The sequence below is a fragment of the Manacus vitellinus genome, unplaced genomic scaffold (genome assembly GCF_001715985.3).
Source record: "Manacus vitellinus isolate BGI_N305 unplaced genomic scaffold, ASM171598v3 scaffold_48_pilon, whole genome shotgun sequence".
Lineage (NCBI taxonomy): Eukaryota > Metazoa > Chordata > Aves > Passeriformes > Pipridae > Manacus > Manacus vitellinus.
Window position 1 is genome coordinate 1834424 of NW_021940593.1, and position 23920 is coordinate 1858343.

Below are 23920 nucleotides of genomic sequence, written 5' to 3' on the forward strand. Positions count from 1 at the left end.
TGTCTTTAGCAGGGTAGCTCCCCACTCCCCAGCACAGGCAAGTTTTCTAAGCATCGTGAACAAGTCATAATAAAATAAAATACAATTCTCTCAATTACAAATTTAAATAAAGTGACATTATTCCCTTAGTTAAGTTGCAGATCAATTAAATTTATTTTTTTTCCAAAAGTTATTTACACATTTACAAGTATTTGTTTGGTATTTTACAAAAAGTTACATCAGGTCATTTCAGAACCATTTTTCTTTACAAAAGCTACATAAGCAACTACATTGAGTGTTGAAAAGAACAGCTATGTTGGATTTTAGGACATTAACTAAATCCCTATCCCCAGAGACAAAGCTAAGCTAAACAAAGTGCAAGGACAACTAGAAGACTTGTTCCCAAGCCTCCCTTTTCCTGTTGGTAGGAATAGTCCAAGCCCACAGCTGAAGGAGCTCCCGGGCTGGTAATTCTGCTGAGGGCTCGTCAGTGCCAACAGTGGGGGGGCTCAAAGGTGCTCTGGAAAAAAATGAAGTTTAGGAACAAACTCTGCAAGTTTGAGGGAGATGGTGACAAACTAAGAACCTTCCTGTGCAACACAGAAAGGATGTGGTCCCTGGTATTTAATCCCAGGCTGTCCTGGTGGTTTCTAGAGCTACACACTGACTACACGGACAGCCTGAGAGCATGACTTGCACGAAAATAATGCAAAGAGGTGCATTCAGAGTTACAGTGTCAGGCAAAAGGTTTGTGATGGACAGCTCTCTTTTGATGGAAACACAGATACATCATATTCACAGTTCATTTGCAAAAATCATTCACCAAAACACACCTTCCTTCTGCAAGTGCCCGAGGCACTGCTTGTTCCCTGACAAAATCTCCCCTTCCACCTGTGACTCCCCAGAGCAGAGCTGTCAGTGCAATACTCCTGGATGCATCAAGTCCTGGTAATTAAGAGGAAGTAAACAAATATGGTATTTGGCAAGAACTTATCAGAGCACTGCATTAATGGCCATACTTTTTTAAAAAACAATTGAGAACGAGCTACTGCACGGTTTAGCTACACAACAACGTATCACAGGCACACTGAGGGGAGGAATCAGGTTGGACTTGTGGCAGACTAGCCTGTAAAAGCAGGGAGGTGCATCACCTTTTTGAAGAGCATCTCAGCAACTAAAATACCCACCAAATGTTAACACTGAATCTCCTCTATAAGCTGCCCTGCCTCCTCCAAAGGAGATGCTGAGCCATTTGTTAGACCAACAACCTCATCTATTTGGGGTTTATTTTCCACATGTGCATTTTTTACATTTGGGTCCCATTTTCTCTGTTGGTTTCAAGAGGAAGCAGAGAAGTGACTCCTCCAGTGCACCTCAAAACTGCAACTCTCCACTGCTTACCTGGAAGCCTGGACATACTGCTGTACATTCTTTAGGTGGCGTTGGGTTTTCTACAGGAATGGCTGAACAGCAGAACTAATAAATATCTAGTGACACAACCTTAGGGCACGTTAGAGGAGCACCTCTGTATGAGCATTGCGTGGCAGGAGTCACAGACCCGGACAGGCCTTGGTGAGGAGGGCAGAGGCAGCTCATTGTCAGAACAGGCATTGCAGAAGATCTCACCACAGTTTCTACAGTGATGCTAAACAGTGGGGAGAAGATTAAAAGGTTAAATTTACAGTGGAAATGTACTCAGCAATTGGGAAAAATAAACAATATACACAGAGCAATCCAAAATGTGGCCCCTTTCACTCCTTGGGGCTGAGCACGGAACCAGCTTTCGAAAGGGAATTCACCCACCTCCCAAATTATGATGCAATCCTACACAGATCATGTTTATCTAGGATTGCACCACAGTGGTCTAGGTCCTTATATATTTATTACTTCTAGGGCCTTATTACTTTTTTATTTATATATATATGCTTTGCAGAGTGCACTCAAACTCTGGATTAAGCACATATTCTGCAGTATAAAAATACAGCCTGAGCAATGATATTCCAAACAGTGGATGCTTCTGTCAGGTAGAAAATTGAGATTTAACATAAAAAGGTAAGATGAAAATTCCTGCATACATTATTAAAGCATGGAAATTACCATTACATTTTACTTTAAAATGACAATAAACTCACATTTTCTAACTCCACTGTATAAAAAGATGTCATAAAAAGACTTCCACACGTCAAATTGTAACAGTGCCAGAGCTGACATGTGTTTGAGATGAGGATTCCACAAAGTACTTAAATAATTTTAAAGTTTTAAAATATTCCTTTGTGGCACTTAACCAAAAGACACCGTTTCTTTTGAAATTAGGGCCCAGCTGCATCGTATGTATCAAAGAACTAGAAAGACACCTCAACAATAACTCTGCATTCACCTGAGCATTTACACTTCATGGCACACCTCTAAGATAATTAACTTTTTTTTCCTCATAATAGTTACAAACACGTTGGAAGAAATTTTATTAAAAGTTTTACCTTCCTTTTGGAAAGCGAAAATTCCTTTTCACATAACTTGCAATGTGTGGCCTCTTTGTCCTTCAACCAAACCTGGCCCTGGAGGAAAAATTACCATAATTGTATGTACCTAATGAAGTTAAATTTTGGGCTTCAGGGGACAAGACAAATCAAGAGCAGAACATTCACTGCCTGAATTGCTCAGTGCCCTGGGACCAGTATGATGTCACAAAGACACTCTACAGCAGCACAGGACTGCTCCAAAACACCCCAAAACCAAAAGGAGACAAGACAGAGCAAGTGTAGGTGCAAAGAGAACATGCTTGAGGTACTAAAGATTTCAAAAGGAACAATTAAAAAAAAAAATTTTCTTTCCTCAAAGTACTACTGACCTGCAATGCTTTGTTGGCTTCTTTTATATCTTCTATTTTCAGCTTTGATCTAAAGAATAAGATAATGCTGTTTCAAACTTCTACATGGTCAGTCATGGTCTAACAATTTAAAAAGTTGGTTTCAACCTCAAAAAATTCCAAGCCAAGTCCTCTGAAGAAGAGCACAAGCCCACCCTGTGTCAGCATGGAGAGAGCAGCCTCCCCACAGCCACACAGTGCCAGCCCACCCACCCTGAGCCATGGGATACACACCCCCAGCTATTCCAGAGGGCACCCACGTCCCCTTTTAGCCTCTGCACACTGGCACTGGGCTGCTTTGGGCTGGGGACAGAGAATTGCCTTCACAGTGCCTGGGAGGGGCTGTGCTTGGGATCTGTGCTGAACACAGGTTGGTAATGGAGATGTTTTTGTTATTGCTGAGCAGAGCACACACAGTCCCAAGGCCTTTCCTGCTCCCTGTCCTGCCACACTGGGGAGGAGACTGAGGGTGATGGGAAGTTTGGAGGGCACACAGCAGGGACAGGGATCCCAGCTGACCACAGGGACATTCCAGAGCTGCCAAAATTAAAAATTAACAGACCTGACCTAACTAGACATATTCACTTCTCCGAACTGGTTAGTTACCAAAATAACAATATTATTGTCACAGACAGTCTAATACACTTGAGCACCATCTGATTATTGATCTTAATTCGAGTTTATCTGACAATAATAAGTCATCACGAATAATGGAATTACTCGCTCAGCTTGGATGCCAGTTCTTGGAGAGCAGCTTCTTGGTCTTCACATATCCTTTTCAGTTGCTTGTTCTTTTCCTGAAGTTTAAGGAACTCCTTATAACAAAACAAACAAAGTAAAATGACGCCAAACTCTTCCCAGGTTGTATCTGCCCCCTGCCTAGAAAACTGCTCCTGCCCAGAGCTGACTGTGCTGAGCAGGCCAAGGGAATGAGTGATCCATCCCACTACTGGGGCTCCAAGTTCAACCTGGAACAGCAACCACTCACAATTAAACCAAAGCACTGAGCTCTGATCTGAGGGCTAAATGGAGAGTAAAAACCCCATTTTTTTCCTTATTCTATTTGTGAGAATACATTATTCTAATCTTCCTTTTCTACTTGCAGAAATTCTTAAAAATACCATGTCAAAGTCCATAATTAACTTTGCAGGCAATGTCTAAATTACTAGTCAAATTTTGCAGCAGAATTTACTTTTTTAAGGTTAATTATTTCTTGGGTCTCTATTCTCAGATGAGATACAGTTTCCTTCTCCTTCTGAAGATCATCCTCCAAGGTTTGCCGCCACTCCTTTTCTATCTTCAAATCTGTTTCCAGCTGAAGCCTAGAATATGTAAAACAAAACAAAACATCACTGTGCACTGGAGTATCATTTTTAAAAACAAAAATGAGTTTATTTCTGGGTGCAATAGATGATTATGATAATAAATTATTAACTGACATGTTTTCCCAAACAGAAATAATGAATCGACATAACAATATTTTATGTCTCGGTGCAGTAAACAAAGCATTGTCACTTAGAGAATGCTTTTAAAAATAAGTGTGTTTAGAGTACCAAGAATATGGCATAATTTTGAAGAGTTGACCTTTGATATAAATGAGTAAGAGAAGACTAACCACAAAATTCTGAAGTATTTTTAAAGCACGCATAAGTGAAAGCCCTCTTAACCTTAAACAGCTTGTTTCTAAAATAAACCAACCCAACCTGCCACAGTGGTTGCAGATGTCTCTGGTACACATAAAAGTTATTTAATTTTACACCTGTAAATGTGAATCTTCTATTTTAGACTAAGGTTTATGGCATTTTGAGCAGAATTGAAAATAAAGGAGCCCAGACTTTAAATTACTATTTTTATTGAGCTTTCTACATAACTGAGGTTCAACACAAAGAGGGAAATGGATTCTGTTAGTTTAACAGAAGGGCAGTTAAAGGAATTAGGGCTACTCTGATGGAAGGTCCATTCCAGCTGGAATTTTACTATCAGTTTCATGGAAGACTTGGTGTTTAGAACGTTATGGAGAAACCAAAGGGTGGAAGCACACTGATCAAACCTTGCAGATCTAAACTGTGCCAACACAAAAAGAGGAGAAAAATCCCAGAGTATTCATGCAAGGTCTTCTGATGGAAAACCTGAATCCACATTAATTTTTCTGGTTTAAAACCAGAATCACTTTCAAAGGAAAGACTTACATTTTGGGACACTACCTCAGCATCTGGCTGAAAAAGAAGTGAACGTGACCTGGAGGTTTCACAATTGCAGAATTCTAAGCCTGAACTGTTCTTTTACCCAAATCTGCAGAGATGACTGTGGTAGTAAAGTGAACATTTACCATGACAGTTCAACAAGTGTATTAACACTCAGAGCTGTGAGAGAGGTGGGGGGGCTAATAATGGGATTGGAAATCACTAAATTTTAAGCCACAGATTTACTTCAATAATCAATGTGTTATCTTCCCAAACAGGGAAAATACCTGCCCTTACAGGTAGCTTTTAGCATTACATATTTCTTTAAATTAGTACTGAATGATTTAACAGGGGAAAGACTAAAGGGTTGGCTTTTACATTAGTTTTTAACTTTTATGACTCTGGTGAATTTTAATTTTTTTATTTCCTGTGCAGTGGTAAGTTAAACCACTTCTGCCTTATTCACAACCAGATCAACCAAACTATTCTTATGCCACTTCTGTTTAAGTTTATCCTACTCCAAGCTTGTGGGTTTTGTTAAGAGTGTGTATTACTACTACTACTACACTAAGTATTTTCCCCCACTTAGGATAATTCCCTCATGAATTAAGCTGGCACTTTTAGACAGAAAAATAATACTGTTCTTTCCCTTCCTTTCAAGCTGTACATCATTTCAGAGGCACTCAAAGCCAGCTTGACTTTCCTGGAATGGCATATTTTCTCCTGCATTGCCAGTACCTCACATTAAGATCTTTAGTATTTACATTCTGTTCAAAACCATTTCTCAACAACCAGCCTGGATCAGGACACAGGACATATTGCCATGTAGAATGTTTACTGCCATGTGTTTTTCCAAACAGCAAAGACATACTCACAGCTGTTTCTCCTTCTGGGAGAATTCCTTCTGCAGACTTTCAGATTTATTCACATATTCCTGCTTAAGTTTCTCATCCTCAGCCTCAGCCTCCATTTGGGCCTTCTCTGCTTGCTGCAATCTGGTGTAATTCAAATCAACTTTGGGTAAAACTGAAGCTAGAATTAGGGTGTAGAGGGTGAAGAAGACAAATAAAAGAAAAATGGGGAAATAGAAACATTTCTAAATAAAAACAAAGCCTGGGGGAAACTCACAAACTCAAACGAGAAATCCATCCAATGCCTAGAGAACTAGCTCGTGGCTTTTCCCAGTCAGAGAGCAAGCACTGTCAGCAATCACTGCTTTATTTTCTGCTCATGAATAACAGGTGCCAAAGCATGACGATACAGAGTTTGAATTGAAGCACAGAACTTGATGCTTTTCTTTTTCCTTTAGCATTCCTTCATGTGGTATTTTTTGAAGCTTTTTTTTTCCCCCCCAAATAAATCCTGTAGAAGTACTTGGCTCACACTAGTCACCCATTAAGAGGGGGCAGAGCATGTGTTGTGCAAAAGCAGCTCAAAACAATTGAGGCTTAAGGCTGAATACAGAGCACTGCAGTCAGACAGCAAAAAACTTAACTAGCCTAAGACATCAAAGTACACCCTGACAGGTCCCACTACACTTATAGAACTATCTTGACCACATCATATTCTTAAATTAATTTAAATAATCTGTATTAAAAATAATGCATTCTTACACTGGTTAAAATAGCTCCATATTATAGACAAATAAAAACGATTCATCAAGAAATGAGGGATTGGGTTTTTTATTTAATCTTTCCTTACTGAATTCCAGGGGTTTGTGCCTGCTTCAGCTACCACTCCCCTTGGAATCCATTACTTCTCTGTGGGCCCTCCCTGCTTGGTCACCTCTTTAGTGCGAAACAAAAAGATGGATGTAATGTAACCAAAGGGAATGTACTAAAACAGGACTTGTGCTGCATCAGGCTACCCCTGCCTGGATGAGAAGGCAGGAGAGTGGGAGAGCCTGTGAAGGACCACTGAATGTCCCCACCTGCTGCATCCCATTTAGCAAAACTGTTTAAGGGCCTCTCAGGTAAGTGGTGGGAGAAATCTGAGAGATGCTTGATTTCTCAATTCCAGCAGCTACCTGAACACAGAGCAACTCAACTCCAGTGTCAGCTAAAAAGAGGTAAGTCAGCAATATGTTTGCCTCTGGGCTTCTGCTGATGCACCAGCAGGAGTTTGCAAAAGCTGCCAGTAAACAAGTGAACAAAGGCTGGAATTAATCTTATCCAGTGTGCACTATCTCAGCTGTCCCAGGGGGGTTGAGAATGATGCTCCCAGTCATACTTGCAATGGTAGTGCACAGAGGGCCAAAACATGCCAAGGAGAATACTGGGGAAAAGCAGGTCAGTTCCCTGTGCAGAAGCTGAATGAAGCTACACAGGACATTAACACCAACAGTGAGATAAATCCTGCCCTAAATCACAAAATCTCCAGTGTAGTTTCCACAAGCAAGGCAGAAAGGGACCTGCTGCCCAAAAGCTGCAGCCCCGTGCCCTGGGTGCTGGGCCTGCCTGCACTGCTGGCATTCACTCACTCAGAGGCTGAGCTGGCCCCAGTTTGCAGCTGGATTGGCCACTCAGATGGTACTGGGGCAGACACTTCTCTGCACAGACTGTCAGATGGACAGTGCTCCCATTCCTGCTATGGTCCACCCCCTGGTCTAGTCAGTGCTTGTGGTTTGGGTTTTCTTTGAGGATGGAAGATATTTACTTTTATTTTTCAGTAGCCAGCCCATGTTACAGGCTCTTTCTGACTCCACACTAAGGAATAAGGCAGCATAGAGTGGAAACCTTGCTGTATTATTGTGTCCTGCCCACTTTTGCAAACACATCCCCTTCAGCTGAAAGACCTGAAGATGACTTTCCCAGTCAACTTGCACTACAAATTTCAGAGCAAACATCAGGAAGTGTATCAGGGGCAGTCAGGTGGTTAAACTCTTATTTCTGCAGTGCAGCCAAGCAGCAACTCACAGCAGAAATTCGAGTTGTGAAGGCAGCCCAGTGATGGGTGGAGGGAGGGAAAAGGCTTTGGGCACTCCCACGGCTGTTGGGGTGTTGCTGTGCAGACGCAGCCAGGCAGATCCTCTGCTGACAAACCAGCTGGACAAGTTCAGGGGCTGGGCCCTAACCCCAAACCCTATTTACCACTGCACCTTTCCTGGCAGCCAGCAGGGTGCAGCTGCTCCGGGCAGGAGGCACAGCTACAGGATTTACTGTCCCTCCTGTCTGGAGTCCCACCCAAGTCAGGCTCCATGAAAACATTTCACCACGTGACATCAGCAAAATGGAATTGTGCTTTAGCTGTTTTATCCCCAAACCCTGTCATTCTTTCACTGCACATACAGATTATATGTGTTGGCAGCACCCTCTTTTCTCACACATATTGTTCTGACAGAACACTCAGCTCCTCTTCCCTAGACTCCTGTCACTCTGTGTAAAACAGTGCTCCTTACAACCACAACACCCAACAGAGAGCCCGCTTTGGGGATAAATACAGCCTACAACTGAAAGCAGTAAGCAGGGGAAAAGGTATTTAACCTCCTACAATAAACTTTGTTTGACAACTAAGAAGTGATTAAATAGCATTAGAAAACTAGCTCACATTTGCTTAGTAATAGTGCAGTAATTTACTGTGTTTTTAAGAGGGATAAGTGAGATCGGAGGTGATGTTCTTTCAGAAAACAAAACAGAACCCAGCTACGACCAGTTACAGTGCAGGATTTCTAATACCACTTTAAAGTCTGAATTCTAAAGTTCTGAAGGTCTATTTTATCAGTAACTATTTCAACCCAGCAGATGAGGAGGAGCTTTCAGAATGATATATCCTTGACAAGCTTATACTGGTGCTGAGCTTCATTGCTGGCACATTTGACGAATGACATTGCAATAGTCCTAGTTTGAGTTAACAGATCTTTGTCACTTCATGAATGCAGTGGACAAAAATCAAAGACAGATGAAGGCAGCAAAACATTAAAAACAAAAATTGGGATAAAGGATAAAAAGAAAAAGAAAAAAGAAGAAAAAAGGATGTCAATAAAAGAATATTCATGTCACTAATTTTTTTTTTTAATACATGTTTTTCATAATCAGATTTAAATGAAAAAAAAGACATGTCAAACACCAACATGACAGGGCTCATGGATATGTTATATTTTACAATTAAAAAGATCAATGTTGCATATAAGGCCACTAAATTAAAACATATGAGTCATATTATATCATGTAGTACATGCAGTCTAACTGTAATGTAAATTTATATTCTGGACTTTTAGTCTTTCACTTTTCAACCTTCCAGTGTGAAAACTCATTAGGTCATTGAAAATAATGGCACTTCCAAAGCAATGGAGAAAATTGTAACAGCTTCAGTAAATACACCAGTGATCCTTGAAGGCATTAAATGCTTATATTAAGCACATGCTTAAGTACAAGCAAGATTAATGCTTCAGTTTCTATTGCATTTCATTCAGGTGGGGGAAAAAATAGGTGATAATGAATTGTAATTTTGAAACAACTGAAAGAACAGCTTTTGATATCAGCACAAAAACCTAGGACCAGAAGAAAGAGGGTGGAGGGAGAAAACTGAAAGATCAAGTTTGTGTTTCAAGGAAGTTGTATTTGTTAAACAGAAAAAAAAGATCCAAGGGCAAAGCACTAGGTGAAGTTTCAGAAAGGTTCATTTTAAACGTTCTACTTGACAGTTACATTTCAGTGGCAGCTGTGTAGGAATGCAGTAAAACGTGAGGGGATGGAGTGATGAACAGAGAAACAGAGATGGGGCTGTACCTTTGTTCTAGTTGTTTCATGGTTGCATTAATTTGATTGGTCTTATCCTCTAATCGACTAATTATTTCACTCTTTTCTTTCATAGCATCTTCAGAAACCTGTGTTACAAAAAAGGTCAAAGCTGAAGTTGGTGTATTTTGCACTGCTACCTCGTGGGGGCTTTTTCTTCAGTATCTGAAGGGGAAAACTTGCAATGACTTCATGTTTTAATTATTTTAAGCATTCCCTTCTAAAACCCCTTGCTGACAAGTACTTAACATTCTATGCCTGGTAAATCTGTAGTTTTGTGCTCTGTGAGTGATGCTATTTTTTAAGCAAAAATGTTTCCCTTTGGTTTCCTTTCTTAGTTAATTATTTTGGAAGTCAACTTAAATTCACTGATCAGTAGCCCATTAGAACCTTACCAGTAAACAGTCAGGATGCTTAGTCCTGAAAATCACTAAGGTTCTCCTACAGATCCAAACCCCACAGACCCTCACACTGGAGAACATTCTCTTCTCATTTTTCTTCTACTTATATTTCTCTTTCTCTGGTCCAGTTTCCTCACAGTTGCAGGTGGAAAAGTAGGATCTTTTGTCCAGCACCTCAATTATCTTTTTGCAGCATCCTGATTTTTTTCCCCTCATTCTGCCACAGATTTGACTGGTTTCCTGTGCTGGTTTTGATAATTTATTCCATAAATTAAAGTAATGTTCTGCATTAATAATTCACTGGTAAACTTCCCCAGTGTTTTTGTTATCTGTTCACTGCACTCTGAGACCCAAATTCTCCCAAAAAGGCATTGCATTGTTACAGATTTTCTTAATTTGTTGACAGATTAAAAAAAAATAAAAAAAAACACACCCCCCCCAAAACTGTAATTACTTTTTTCTACTTAACACAGTCTTGTCTTCCTTTTCTTACTTGGAAAGGTCAGGTCTTCAACTCCTCACTATGTGCCTTTTGTTTTTTTAATACAACACAGGTCAAAAAAAAGTCATTATATAGATGCACTATTACTCTCTCTCTTTCACACAGCATGTTATTAGGCCATGATCTTATCCCCACACTCTTTTCTTCTATAAACACACCCAGTGGCTGCCTTCAGAACTTTGTGTGAAGCCATGTTTGCACAAGCAATGTTCCAAAATGTCCCACTGACCTCAGAAGCGCAAGGGAACCAAACCCCAAAGGAACAGCATATTTAACTGACCAGAATGGCAATGCATTTCTCTCACTTGCTTTGTCTGCAGCAGTTTTACCTGCAGCTTTTGGTACATTTCCATGTTAATAGCTTTAACTTCATCCAGCTGCTGGCGCAGGCCGATGAGGGTATCCTGCTTCTCGTGGATATCCTTCTCCAGCAACTTCATGGCAAGCTCTATCTCGTGTTTCATACTGACTTGAACCACCAGCTCATTCTCCATATCCTAGGAAACACAAGCACAGTGCAACACAGACTAATTATGTAACTATGTAACACTCTATCTTGAAAAACCTCAGGAAGCCAACTTGAACAGAGCAGCAGCACCACCTATTTCACCCCATCCGAAATTCTGCCCCTCTTTCGTTTTGCAAATTAGCCACTACATAAATGTTACACTCATATACTTAGTGACCAATGGGGTTTTTTTAACTCAGGAGAAGACAATTCACGTGACAAAAAATTTCCCTGTCAGTGCTGCACAGAGTTGCCTCAGTATTAACTACAAAAACAGAACTAAAGTATTTATATTTAGCACAGACACAGAGCACGCAGTATTGCTAACAACTTAACCTAAAATTTCTCAAAGAAAAATATTCTTTCTCTACTATTCTTCAGCAACATTATTACAGAAATATTGATGTGCTGATTGCTCTGTTAAAAACCTCTTTTTATCCCAGGCAGCAAGACTCACCTGTCGAAGCTGGGACTCCTCCCGAAGCTGCCTGCGAGCCTCACTGTACATCTCATCCAAACCCTGCCTGGAGTGTTTGTAGGTCTGAAGTTCTGCTTCAACATCCACTTTAGTTGCCTACAAAGATACAGAGTCTTTCTCCATCACAAGTACAGCAATTAATAGCAGAGATTCAGGGGCAACAAAATCAAGCTGATAAATGCATTATCCAAGCACAGCACAGACAGAGAGAGCTGCTCCTGCCCCGTGACCATCAGTTCCACAGTGAGAACTGAGCAAAGGCAGCAAAAGGAACATCTGTACTGCAGCACTGTCCTCCTCCAGTGCCAGTTGAACACACAGCTGTTTCAGTACTGAGCAACCCAAACATCTGCTTAACCTGGGCTTTTACCCATCATCCTGGGAAACACGTATGAGGAGTCACAGAAGGAGCTGCAAGTCACAGCTGGAAAGTCAAGTTTAGCAGTTGGACACACAATGACTCCAGATACAACGAGACAGGCCAAAACAGACAGTCTGCCAACTAAAACACAGCCTATTTTGACAAGACTTTCACACTGTATTGCCTTCTCATAGGTCCTTTCCCTGATGAAAGTTGTTTCAGATTTGGACACAGCACAGCTCACTTCAGGCTGAGATGTACAAACACAACGTCACGATGTTAAATGTGCTGAAACCAACATACCTCTAGATGATGCTGGGTTTTCATTAAAATCAGAGTATTTTCACTCCTTAATTGATGGTTTTCTTCCTGGAGTTTAATTATATTGTTTTTAGCTATCGCTAACTGAAAAGAAAAAACAAACAAACAAACAAAAAAAAGCAAAGCAGTGTGACCACTACTGTGAGCAGAAATAAAGGGAAAAATGTTCTGATGAATGCAAGACCAAGACATCCTCTGCTCTATTCTCACCTACCAAACAGAGGATTAATTGTTTTGAAGAAAACAAAGCTCCTGGTTTCAGTCCTGAGTCCCTTTCATTACACAGCAGCACGAGTATTCAAGATACTTCATTATTCCATGTCTGGCAAAGAACATGCTTTCTTTTCCTTGCTTCATTATGACTTGAAGACCCCCAGCTCCCCTTCCTCATCCTCAGTTTTTTGTTTCCATTTGACTTCAAGTTCATCCAGTTTTATTCTCTTTTTTTGGACATCTTAATGTATCAGATGGAGCAATTTACATAGGAGAGCCTCCCCCAGATGAAAAGCAAACATATTTACAGAAGATGACACTTGATAACTGGGCCCTACAGTATATACCTTAACATCAGAATTATAAGCCAAATGGTCAAACTAGGTGAGAGCTGGGCTGAGGGTTTGTAAAGGACCCAGAATACTCTGAGAATTAACACTTAGAAACAATGTCTTCCCTCTGTGTGGATACATTACACCTCGAGTCCCTTCCACAGCTGAATTTAGAGTTTTCAATTTTCCACTTCATTAACCATTTCTCAAGCAGCTTGGACTTAAAAAAAAAAAGAGATGTTGTCTCTTACAAAGATAAAAACATTGGAATCTAGTCAAGCATCAAAGATAAGGAGAAATATAGGCTATAAATATAAAACCAGAACTAGACAGGTCTAAAAGCTCTGTATAGGCATACAGCAAACGAGTAAGAAACAATCCTTTGGCTAAAGCTGAGTAACAGAAATTGCTCGGTGAACTGCTTTCTGTCTCTCTGTAGCAACTGGTGCCATCCATTCTGGACCAGTCATCTGCACAAAATCAGACTGACAGCTGGCATTAGGAAAGGATTCTCTTCTCGTTTTGTCCAAAAGTTGGAAATTGCAATGTCACCCAGAATTAATTTCCCGATGCTACAGGCTACCTAGGCAAGCTGGCTTCAAATCCCTGCAGCTACTGCACCTTTCCTTTAGTGCCAAATAAAGGTATCTGAACCCATTATACAAAACTTACATAGGATAATACAATATATTTAGCAAAACAGCCTTTGAGAGTAAATAATACGTTATACATTCCCAAAAGAAAACAATACCTCTTCGATCAGCTTAGTGTTTGATTTCTCCAGTGAATCAACCCTTGCATGGAGGCTGCTGACTGTGCTACTGAGAGGGAAAAAGAAAAAATGGTATTCAAAATTACAGCAAAACTCAGCCAACTGAGCACAAAAACTTTAATGTAAGGTACAGGGATTAATGGTTAAGAGCTAAAAGGTCTGCTCTCGTTATCTGAGGTTTTCCTAAATATAAGAAAATTACTCTCCTTTGTTGAATATTTTTATACTTCTTTACAATTCCCAGTGTCATCCCTGTCACTTAAACTCCTGGTTGGCTACAACTTCACACGTATTCTCTCTTTCCTTTATCCTCACAACAATATCCAAAGCATCCAAAAGATAAATGAGTTCCCTTCAAGGAAAATCCCTGTGTTTACGAAGAGTTTACAATCTCCATGTTATTTTCCCCTATAAAACAAAACCACTCTCCAGGTTCTCTTCCTCTAAAACACATTCCTTTTATAAAATCATTGATTTTTTTGAGATTTGTCCTGAGGCTCTCTCCTTCTTGATGCTTCTTGATTTCATTTAGGAGTCTCATCAGAATTTTATTCCCTTTTATTACTCTTGTTTTTTACAGTACCAAACTACAGCCAGGCCCTTTCCATAACCTGACTGCCTGTTTCTGCTGGAAGCACGTGTTTTTTACATTGCACTTCACACACACAGGAAAACAAAACACCATTTCAAACTAGACTATCTCTACTCCAACAGTAACCTTATAGTAACTAATGATCAAGACTACCAGCATTCAAAAATTAAAAATATGATCTACATTTCAAAAAGGGGACAAGATTAGCTGTGCTTTGTACTCTACTTTGTGGGTTTGTTTGGTTTGGGGGTTTGGTTTATTGGGGTTTTTTTCCCTTTTAAGCTCCTCACACTGTTTAATTTTGTACAGTTCTCCTCAGGGAATTAAAATCACTGCTCCTGTGTTTGCACAGTACCAAACACAGTGGTGGACTGGGCTTGTTCCATCATGCAAAGTAAGGGGGAAATGCTGCTTTCCTGAAAACTGTCTCTAGAGGAACCACAACCTACAAGTAGCTTCCAGCAAGCACTGAACTTAGTTTCAGCCCTAGGTGTTAAAGCTACAAACTAAAATGTTCTGAAAGGCAGAGAAACAAAAACACGTGGATTCACCCAGAACACTCAACTCCAGCTCAAATCCAGCCCAAGCTCTTCATACCTGCAAAGTTACGAGCTGGGAGGACCTTCATCAGCTTTGGCCTGCTGGTCTTTGCTTCTTTGAAAAAATAAAGGTTCTGACTGCCAAAACGAAAAGCAGGAAAACTCACACCTCCTGAGCCTTCCCCGGGAGAGTGTCCTTTCCCACCCCACTAAATCCTCAGCTTAAACATCAAGAATTTGCACCTCTTTCTTGGAGTTCTTTCCCAAAGCTGTGGTGCAACAGGAATTTCCCTGTAAGCCTGCCCTGACACACACACTTCTAAGTAATACTTACTTCAGTTGCCTGTTTAGTTCTTCAACATAATTCTTTTGGTCCAATATTGCAGCAATCTGAACATCTCTAAAGCAAGCACAAAATGAAACTAGCTTTAACAAAATGATGTATTGAACCAGTTACTGAAAATATGCACATCTACCATATGCAAATGTCCACCTTAACTGTGTTTTTAAAAAGAAAGGAAGCAACTTCATCTCACAGTCATGAACACATTGTGATAGCAGTAAGAGAGAAAGAAATCCAGTGCTTTAACTGCAAACAATTCCTGTACATGAAGCCTAAGAACACACGCAGTCTGAAAAGAAAAAGGATGATTATTTACTCTGTCATAACTCTGGTTCTTTGAAACAATGACTAAACCCCAAGCTGAGGGCTTAGAGGTCTGCAGGTTCCTCTTCACTGCCACCCTGCAATCCTCCAATACTGTCTAGCAGGTAAAAGCAGCAGGTGATGCTGCTGGAGTTTGCTCCAGAGTGCAAATGTTCTTCCAGCTAACCAGTCATACAAAACAATTTAGGATGCCATTTTGCTCGAGACTGCAATCAGAAGATTTCATTTCTAGGGAACCTGACTTATTTCTACAAAGGACAGGGCCCCACTCAAAAAATCATTTGTTAATATACAAAATCAGAGATATTTGGTGAGGACATACCTTTCTTTACCCCCGATGTCATCATCACTCTTCAAATACACAGAGAAATCAATCACCCCAACCTAGTGGAAAGCAAAGGTACAGTTTCATATCATGCAAATAACTGTTGTTGATATTGACAGCCTTGAGATTGGTCCAGTTTCAGCTCAAAACCTGAACTATACCATTTTAAACGAGATTCTTTTTTTTTTTTAAGTGTAGATTCCATATTTACTAAGAATTATGTTACCCCTGAATAAAATTAACAATGTGCCATGTACCAAATTCCAAAGAAAAGATGACCTCTTCCTCTGACTGAGCTTAGCCACAAGTTTAGAGGAAACTTTCATTTAGGGAATTACCAGATACTCCACAGCCCTATCCCTGGCTGATTAGTGTTTCACATGATTCCCTGTCACAGCACACCTCCCAAACTGATGTCACCCCATGTTTTGTTTTACAATATTCCTTGCCAAAATAATACCACCTCTCCACAATTGCTGATTCCCAAGGGGGACAAATCAACTGCATTCATTTTTTTAACCTTTTCCAAATCTGAATCTAATTAATTTATTTCATATTCAATCGTAATTTAATCATATATACTATATATTTAACACTGCCACGAGTTCTGCTTCCAGCTCTATTCATGAATGTCTAACAAAAGTATTGAACCACGTTTGCTTTACCAAACCCCTTCCTTTTTGGTCTCTAGCAGTCTTTTCACAAAAGTATTTCAATTTCTCTGATCTACTGCTCTTTTCTGGAGCTCTCTTTAGCTTTTGGATACAAGTAACTTGCTAAGTCTAACATTTACTTGTTTTATACAATACAGTCAGTATCCTGTGATGGTCTTCTACTTGTTCTTTCCATGTCTTTGCTAAAAAGTCTCTTCTCCAAAAGCTTTTTTAAAATGCATTTTGCTCCTTAAAGCCAAGCACTATCTCTATTTAAAAAAAGGTAAAATGTTCTCTCTCTAAAAGCTGCTTTATTTTAGTTCTCCATGTGTGCACACACACATTTCACCACTGAACAGCATTCTTTTAACACACCAAAATTGCTCCTGGCTGTGACTTCCATCAACCTCCAAAAGTTTTGTCCTTCTGCTCAACACAACTTGCTGCTTCTGGCTTCCCTGCGAAGGTGTCTTATTTATATCACTCTTCACTAACAGAATTACTCTGGACACTTTATAAATGTCACATCTGGACAAGCTGCAAACAGAATCTCATCTGCACAGCCACTTCTGCCTTCTCAAATGAAGCTTTACCTCCCCTCACAGCAAGGCCACCAAGTGACCCAGAGGTGCAGCTGGTAACGGGTTTGGGGATTTACAGTACAGGCATTTCATTCTCAATACCAAGAGCAAGTTGGTAAGTTTTTTATAATTACAGGCCTTCCAGTGTTAGATCTTCTTTTACACAAGTTGGGTGTCTAAAACTAATATTAGATGGTAACCAGAACAAACAATCAAGGACAAGTTAACCCTTTGATCCAACAACACACATATCCAGTCAGCTATAAGTTTTCTTTCCCAGAGGAACTGTTTTTCATCAAATATGTGCTGCAATACAGCAATAATCACTTAAACTATTAAGATTCTTTCCACAAAGAAGCTGAAAAAAATCCTCAGGACTGAACACAGTCTACATTTATTGGCAAATACTTGTGCATCTGCCTTCAAGGGAATGTGTTGAGATTTTCTTGGAAAAGACTGAAGTTCAAAGTCAAAGCTCGTTGCAAAGCAGAAAGAATTCCAAGTCTTGTTTTGAAGACTGAAAGTAGTCCCACCTCTCATAAGGTTGTTATGCAAAGAGAGTTTTTGTTCCAGGTCCTTGTATCATTCCTATTATGTTCCAGAAAGGCAATAAATGAACCAAGCAGGACAAACTGATCAGGGAACAGCCTCCAGAGGAGAAGGATGAGTTACACAGTGAGGATGGAAACAACTCTGCCTTGCTACTATTGCATCCACGTGATGACAAAGCATAACCCTGCATCCTTGCACTCTGACAATCACCACCATCCAAAGGCCTGACCCACCTGATATGAGGTTAACTCAACAGCCCCATAGCCCCAGGAGCTGGATCATCACACCCTGAACAGTCTCTAGTAAGATTTCTAACAAATCACAACTCCATAGTAAAAAAATTCACTGGACATCAACATCCTATGGATTGCACATACATTCCTTTACCTGTGTTGACTTACTTGTGAATCCAGGTCTTCTCCCTTCACACACAGGTTGGCATCTATCACATTTAACCCAACCAACAGCCCAACAATTACTGCTCCTTCTTCCTCCATCATCAGTGCGTGATACTCATAAAATTCACTGTTAAAGAAGAAAATTGCATCTTATTGGTGTATTCCCTATATATACATCCAATAAATTAATAATAAGTGACATACAAACTTGAATTGTTTCTCTTACTGTAGCCTTCCTACAACATCCTTCAAGATGAACTGGGCCTGCCCATACTTTCACCTCATAAATATTTAAAAATTCCAAGTGCGTGGTTTGTATCAGAGGCTATTATAAACTAAGAGACTCCCTTTGGCTCCAGAAATCTGAGCCACAAGTTGCTGGATGGTTGGGATGGCTGAGGGCAAGGTTTTATTTGCCTTAAAAAACAAACTAAACCAAACCAGAAAAGGCTCTTCTGTACACATTTGCTATCAGCCATTTTTGAACAGGATACTACAACAGATGGATGTCTGGCCACACTGACTCAGACAACTCTCATGTTGTTAAGAAGCACTGCAATGCAAGGCAAAAGAAGAATGGTAAAAAAATTACCTTGTGTGAAGAAATGACTGGACTTTAATGAATACACGCTTGAAATTCAAGAAGCCAAGGATGAGATTAAATTTGTAAAAGGCAAACATAAAGGGCTGAAATGCTAAAAAGGTTCTTAAAATAAAAATACTAAAATACTAAACGACAGTACACCAGCACCTTCTCCTCCTTGCACTTTTTAAAGAAAGTTTTAGATTCTATATGACAAACTGTGTTTTCAATGGAAAAGTCCACAGCTATTGAACAGCAAAACGACATCCTGACATAGCAGCATTAGCTGGGCACACAAAACTAGCCTGAAAAATATGGACAGCTTATAGCACTGAAAATCAGATGAACTCCAGAGGTTTTTAGTCCTTATTCTGCGTGGTGGAGGAATGCATAATTGGGTTTTTTTTAAGGAGACTAACCCTCTAAAAAGAAGTTCAGAACCAAAATCTAGTGGGTTGTTTACCTGAGGAGATCTCTCTGGATGATCAAACAGCGAAGATAATCAGCCATTTTCTTTTGCATCAGTGCCAGCCTCAGCCAGGCCCGGGCACGGCCCAGCGGCGTCCTGAAACAAAGGGCGTCAACACAAACGGCCCAAATTAATAATATATGGATTAATTCATGGTCTGTAACATCTTATCGGTATTCTGGTAGAGCAACTGGTATTTCTGGAGCAGTATTTTAAACTGTTGAGCATCACAGCCACAATGCCCAGGCTTTGACTCCCAGCTTTGGGGTAACAGAAAAATTTTCATCTACTCAGCTGAGCTCGGGAGCAGATCCTGGAAAGAACAGGACTAGAGAAAGCACAAGAGCTTGATAATCTTGAAAGGCCTGTTTTCTGCTGAAGTAAAATGTTTGCAACAGTTCAGGCTCCTTTCTGCAATTTGTTTATAAAGTTTCCAGAGGAACTGCAAGAAGAGTAACAGAATGCCCATGACAACTCCCCGTGCCAGCCTGCCTTCCCAATCCTGTTCTCTGGGTCTGAACATGGACTGAACTGTAGCTTTAACTCACACTTGTGTACAAATTCTGTGCCTTCTTAGGAAAGTAAGGCAAAAAAGGTGAAAATGTATGTAAAGGGTAAACATGAATATCCAACAAATTAAACCTGGACCTTTAGCTCTTCCTCTCCTAGTGCCTGCACACTTAGAAGTGGTAAGCACATAAATGCAAAAAACTCCTCACAAGCTCTATCTGGATAGCAGGAGAATAACACGCTTGGCAAAGGGTATTATTTCATCTGGCCCAAGAACAAATAACAATTTATACGCCTAAGTGCTTTAGATGAGTTCTAAAGCTATGCATTATAACCCTTACACTGCCACATCCCAATCACATAAATAAACCCTTTTGGAATTTCATGTGCAGCCAATTATCAAGTTATATACAAAAGCAGAGTGCAGTGGAATGGGAGGAGATTGTAGCTCACAGCATAAATTTATATTTGAGTAGGACCCTGCACACAAGAATATGAAAAGCTGCCCAATTCTTTCCTCTCTGGTCTGTCACCTTTCAGTTTTACACAGCCTTTGCTGACTGCACTCAGTGTTTGCTGCAGTTCTAGACTGCAGAGGCATTGACACACAACCTGCTCCTTTTTGCACCGTTGTTGTCCACTGTTCAGGAAACTTTTCTCCCAGGATCATCAGAAAAGAACACAGAAACACTACTTTTTTGGCTGGTTTGTACAGAACAAGCAAAGCTAGCATGACTCCCCTGTGCTCCCCCCAGCATCAAAGCTAGCTGTTCAAAGTCTTAATATGAAATGAAATCATGAGACACCTGTAAATTCTTCATCAGGTCCTTTACTTTCCTGTATTTTTCCCAGTAGTACTTACTTAAGGCCAGGCAAATCTCTGACACTTGCTGCTATTTCCTCAGCTTCTGGATATAATTTCTCCACAAGTTCCAGAGGACCCCAGATGGTTTTATTGTAACTTAGAAAGGATTTTCTTACTATGAAAAGAAAAATTAAGTAACTGAATTAATTTAAATCACTGCAGTAGCTTTCTTCCTACTAGCTGTTGTGTAAAAGGGTTAACTGCTGAGTCTAGGCTTCCAGATAACTCCTAACTTCCACACTGGTCAGCTCACCAGTATCCAAAGCCAACTTCCCACTTACTTTGCTGGGAATGTAAAATTGATGTGCTAGAACAAAATAATATAAAAAGGATGTCTTGCTAAAAATATATACTAAATACATACATGCAGTCGAGGTAATCCCTGGACCACTTACAACAAATGGTGTAGAAAAGAAAAAGTTGGGAAACGTGGAAATACACGTGGTGGAGAATTAATGATATTATTAGTTATAAAAGCTGACAATTTACATACTTTTCAATTCTTAATGCAACATAAGACGCTTTTTTTTATCTAATTCAAGAAAGAAAGGAAGAAAAATGTCACATTTGGGATGAGAAATACGCAGGTAGAGCCATTCCCACACCTTTCAAGCCGTGTTTGAGGCAGTGCTCCATGACCACGAAGAACTGCTGCAGAGGGGGGTAGTCGGAGTCCAGCGTGCGGCCAAAGCTCAGCGCTGACTCAATGAGGCCTTTGATACTCAGTTTAGCCATGTTCAATAAGTTGGCTCTTTCTACAGCTGTAGGGTCCTTTACAGCTAGAGACAAGAGAGAAAAAAACGTGATGGTTCAAGTCTCAGGAGAGAGGCAGAGTGATGAAAGGCTGCCTGGCCGCCTCCTTCACACCCCAACCTGGGTGAACTCCCAGGAAGGACTCAGGAAGTGAGGGAAAAGCACCCCCTTAGGGAAAAGTACCCACTCCGAGTCAGAGAAAAGTACCCACTCCAACAAACGTTCTTATTGAAATGTCAGGTTAGGTACCATGCTGTCCCAGCCAGTAAGTGCAGATTAACCCAGGCACCACTGCTGCACCCCAAACTCTGCTGCAGGACTGCCAGCAGTGCTCCCTCCAGGGCACCAAAGCAGCATTCCTACTAATGTATGTATTTATCTCGTGTACTGTAGTCTACTTACAGGAGCAGGCATCCTACTTCTTATCTACAATCACTTACTAATTAATTAACTTTAATTTCACAGTGACACAAACCTTCCTTCTTAGGCTGCACAGAGTCTCGGCCACTAAACAAGGAGCAGTTTCAGGAAAATGTTACATATTACATACTGAAAATTCAGTTTCTCATCTAGCCACAAAGTATTTGCTACACAGGAAAGCTTAAGAATTAAAGGGTTTGCTTTAAATTAAAGTTTTTTGTAAACTTTACAAAGTATACACTACAAAAATACGTTTGGGGATTAAATCTAGTCCATAAAAAACCTACAGCTTTTTACAGTCATCTTAGTCTGACAGAATGGACAAGGTTCCTCTTCGTAGAGCTCCTGCTACTGAAATCAGTGTTCAGGAAATTCTTAGTTTATTTTCATTTGTAGTGAAGCAGTTCAAACAGTCAGATCAGCCTCTATTTTGTCAAACTAAAACACAGACCAAACAACCCTCTGTTAATTCACCATGATCAAAGTAACTGGGAAAGAAGTAAAAAGAGTTGATGATTTACTGTTTAATTAAATCCAAAAATTGAAGCAAAAATCCAAACACATCTCATCTGAGACATAGATGTCAGAATATCTAGAAAGATCTGTGTTTTAGAAAAAATGTGAGCCTGTTCCTCTGCAAATCTCAGTACTGGTATATCTGTTTGCACATCAGAAAGCACAAAAACCATCATAACAGATGGATATTTTCTCAGTTCCTCAACAGCAGGGGAATGATTTCTTTCATTTCCTGCATACCACAGCTTTAGGTGTTTAGGTATTAGTTATTAGAAACTTAGGAAATTACTTTCTAATATTATGTTTTCCTACCTGCCTTCCAAATACCCAACTACTCTACTACCATCCAGTATAACCTATTCCTAGGAAAAAACCAAATCACTGAGATGACTAACCTGAGACAACCTTAAAAACTCCTTTTACAGTCTCCTGATTCACCATACCTCAAGAGAAAACCCCAGAAGACACCAGGAAACCACGAGAGACAGTGTTCTGGCACAGACGTGCCCAGCTGGCAGGGACAGCTCCCTGCTTTGTCTCCTGCCTCTCTGCTCATTCAGTGCCAGGACTGACAGAGCCTGCCCGGGGCAGGATCAGCACAGGGTGCCTGGCTGTGGCAGGTGAGACTTGCAACAAGAGGAGCCTTTCTGTGGGTAAGGCAGACTGCCTGCTGCTTTATTAGGCCTGCTATGGACAGTACTAAACACAAGTGTTAGCGTAGGAAACGCCTTGCTTGCTGCAGCCTTCAGGTGGATAGCTCTCCCTTGCTGCATATCCTCTTTATTGCCCAAAGCCATCATACCGATTCCTTTTTCAGGTGACCTCATTTTGACTTTTGGAGCTGATCCTGCCCACAGACAAGACTCTCGTGTCTAGTGTCCTTTTAACTGTCAGCCCTCCCGTCTGCTTCTTCCGAGGTAAAATGCATTTTAGGTCTGTTTTAAAGCATGGTCTAGCCACACAGAGCTATTTTATTTCACCCGCTTCTAAATAAATAAATAAATAATCAAACAAACAAATAAATAAAATATTTAGCATTTAACGTGGCGTGTAAAATCCTAAATGCTAACTGCTGCTCAGGCACCGTGCGGGGTGCGGCACAAACAGCAGAAGGAGCTCTGAGGGCTCCCCTCAGCCCCGAAGGCGCAGTTTGCCGCTGGCCCTGTGTTCGGCATCACCAGGGCCGCGGCGCAGGGCTACGATGTTCCCCGACGGGCAAGCCGCGGGTCCGAGCGGGGTCTGGGCTGCGGCAGCGGGCGGAACGCGAGCCCGTCGCTGGCGCGCAGAGCCCCCGCCGGCCCCCGCAGCCCCAGGGCCCCCCGGTCACCGCCCCCGACCCGCGCCGGCCCGCGCTCCGCCTCCGGCGGTCCCCTCCGCCCCGCTCCCCCCGCCCGCTCCCGCGGCCCCCCGCCCGGCCCGCCCGCTCCCGCTCCCCGCCGCCCGCCGCTGCACTCCATGCCCGGAGAGGAGGAGCCGCCGCAGCCGCTCCCTGCGGGCCCGCGGCCCGCCCGCCCCGCACGGCGCCCGCCGGCGGCGAGGACCCGCCCCTATCGCCCTGTCGCGACAGATCCCCCAGCCCGGGCAGGGCCGGCAGCACGGGAGCCACGGCAGGCTGCGGCACGGGAGGCCTCGGACATCAGCTGAGCACAGTCAGCAGCACCAACCTGAGCCTTCCCTACCCCTCTCGCCGCTGAAAGCTTCAATCCCTAACATTTATTCCAATTGATAATTCTATAACGCCGGAAAACGTGTATCAGAACAAGTAGGAGTAGTATTCCAGAAAAAAAACAACTTTGAGTTTAGCACCTTAGAACATAATATGGTGGAAATAAAAGGTAGTATTTA

General features: G+C 41.3%; 1 protein-coding gene across 1 annotated transcript; it reads right to left on the reverse strand.

Annotated features, from left to right (window-relative positions):
- Nucleotides 1-1266: 1266 nt before the first annotated feature.
- RUFY2 (RUN and FYVE domain containing 2) lies at nucleotides 1267-23075 on the reverse strand. Its single transcript, XM_029962580.1, has 18 exons — nucleotides 22878-23075; nucleotides 20992-21165; nucleotides 20384-20501; nucleotides 19006-19107; nucleotides 17963-18086; nucleotides 15773-15834; nucleotides 15118-15183; nucleotides 13632-13701; nucleotides 12318-12419; nucleotides 11633-11749; nucleotides 10997-11164; nucleotides 9756-9853; nucleotides 5904-6023; nucleotides 4038-4167; nucleotides 3566-3660; nucleotides 2828-2876; nucleotides 2457-2534; nucleotides 1267-1624 (listed from the first exon to the last, which is right to left on the reverse strand). Exons 1-18 carry the CDS (start codon nucleotides 22900-22902, stop codon nucleotides 1481-1483), a joined length of 1842 nt encoding a protein of 613 aa, XP_029818440.1. The 5' UTR covers nucleotides 22903-23075; the 3' UTR covers nucleotides 1267-1480.
- Between the last annotated feature and the right edge of the window lie 845 nt (nucleotides 23076-23920).

What these genes read in the sequence shown, in the direction of transcription:
- RUFY2 (XM_029962580.1), bottom strand. Translation starts at nt 22,902, where the DNA reads ATGAGGTCACCTGAAAAAGGAATCG. An exon ending in GACATCGGGGGTAAAGAAAG is followed by an intron (nt 15,184 to 15,772) that starts GTATGTCCTCAC and finishes TGCTTGCTTTAG; the next exon opens with AGATGTTCAGATTGCTGCAA. An exon ending in AAATGTACCAAAAGCTGCAG is followed by an intron (nt 9,854 to 10,996) that starts GTAAAACTGCTG and finishes TTTGTAACACAG; the next exon opens with GTTTCTGAAGATGCTATGAA.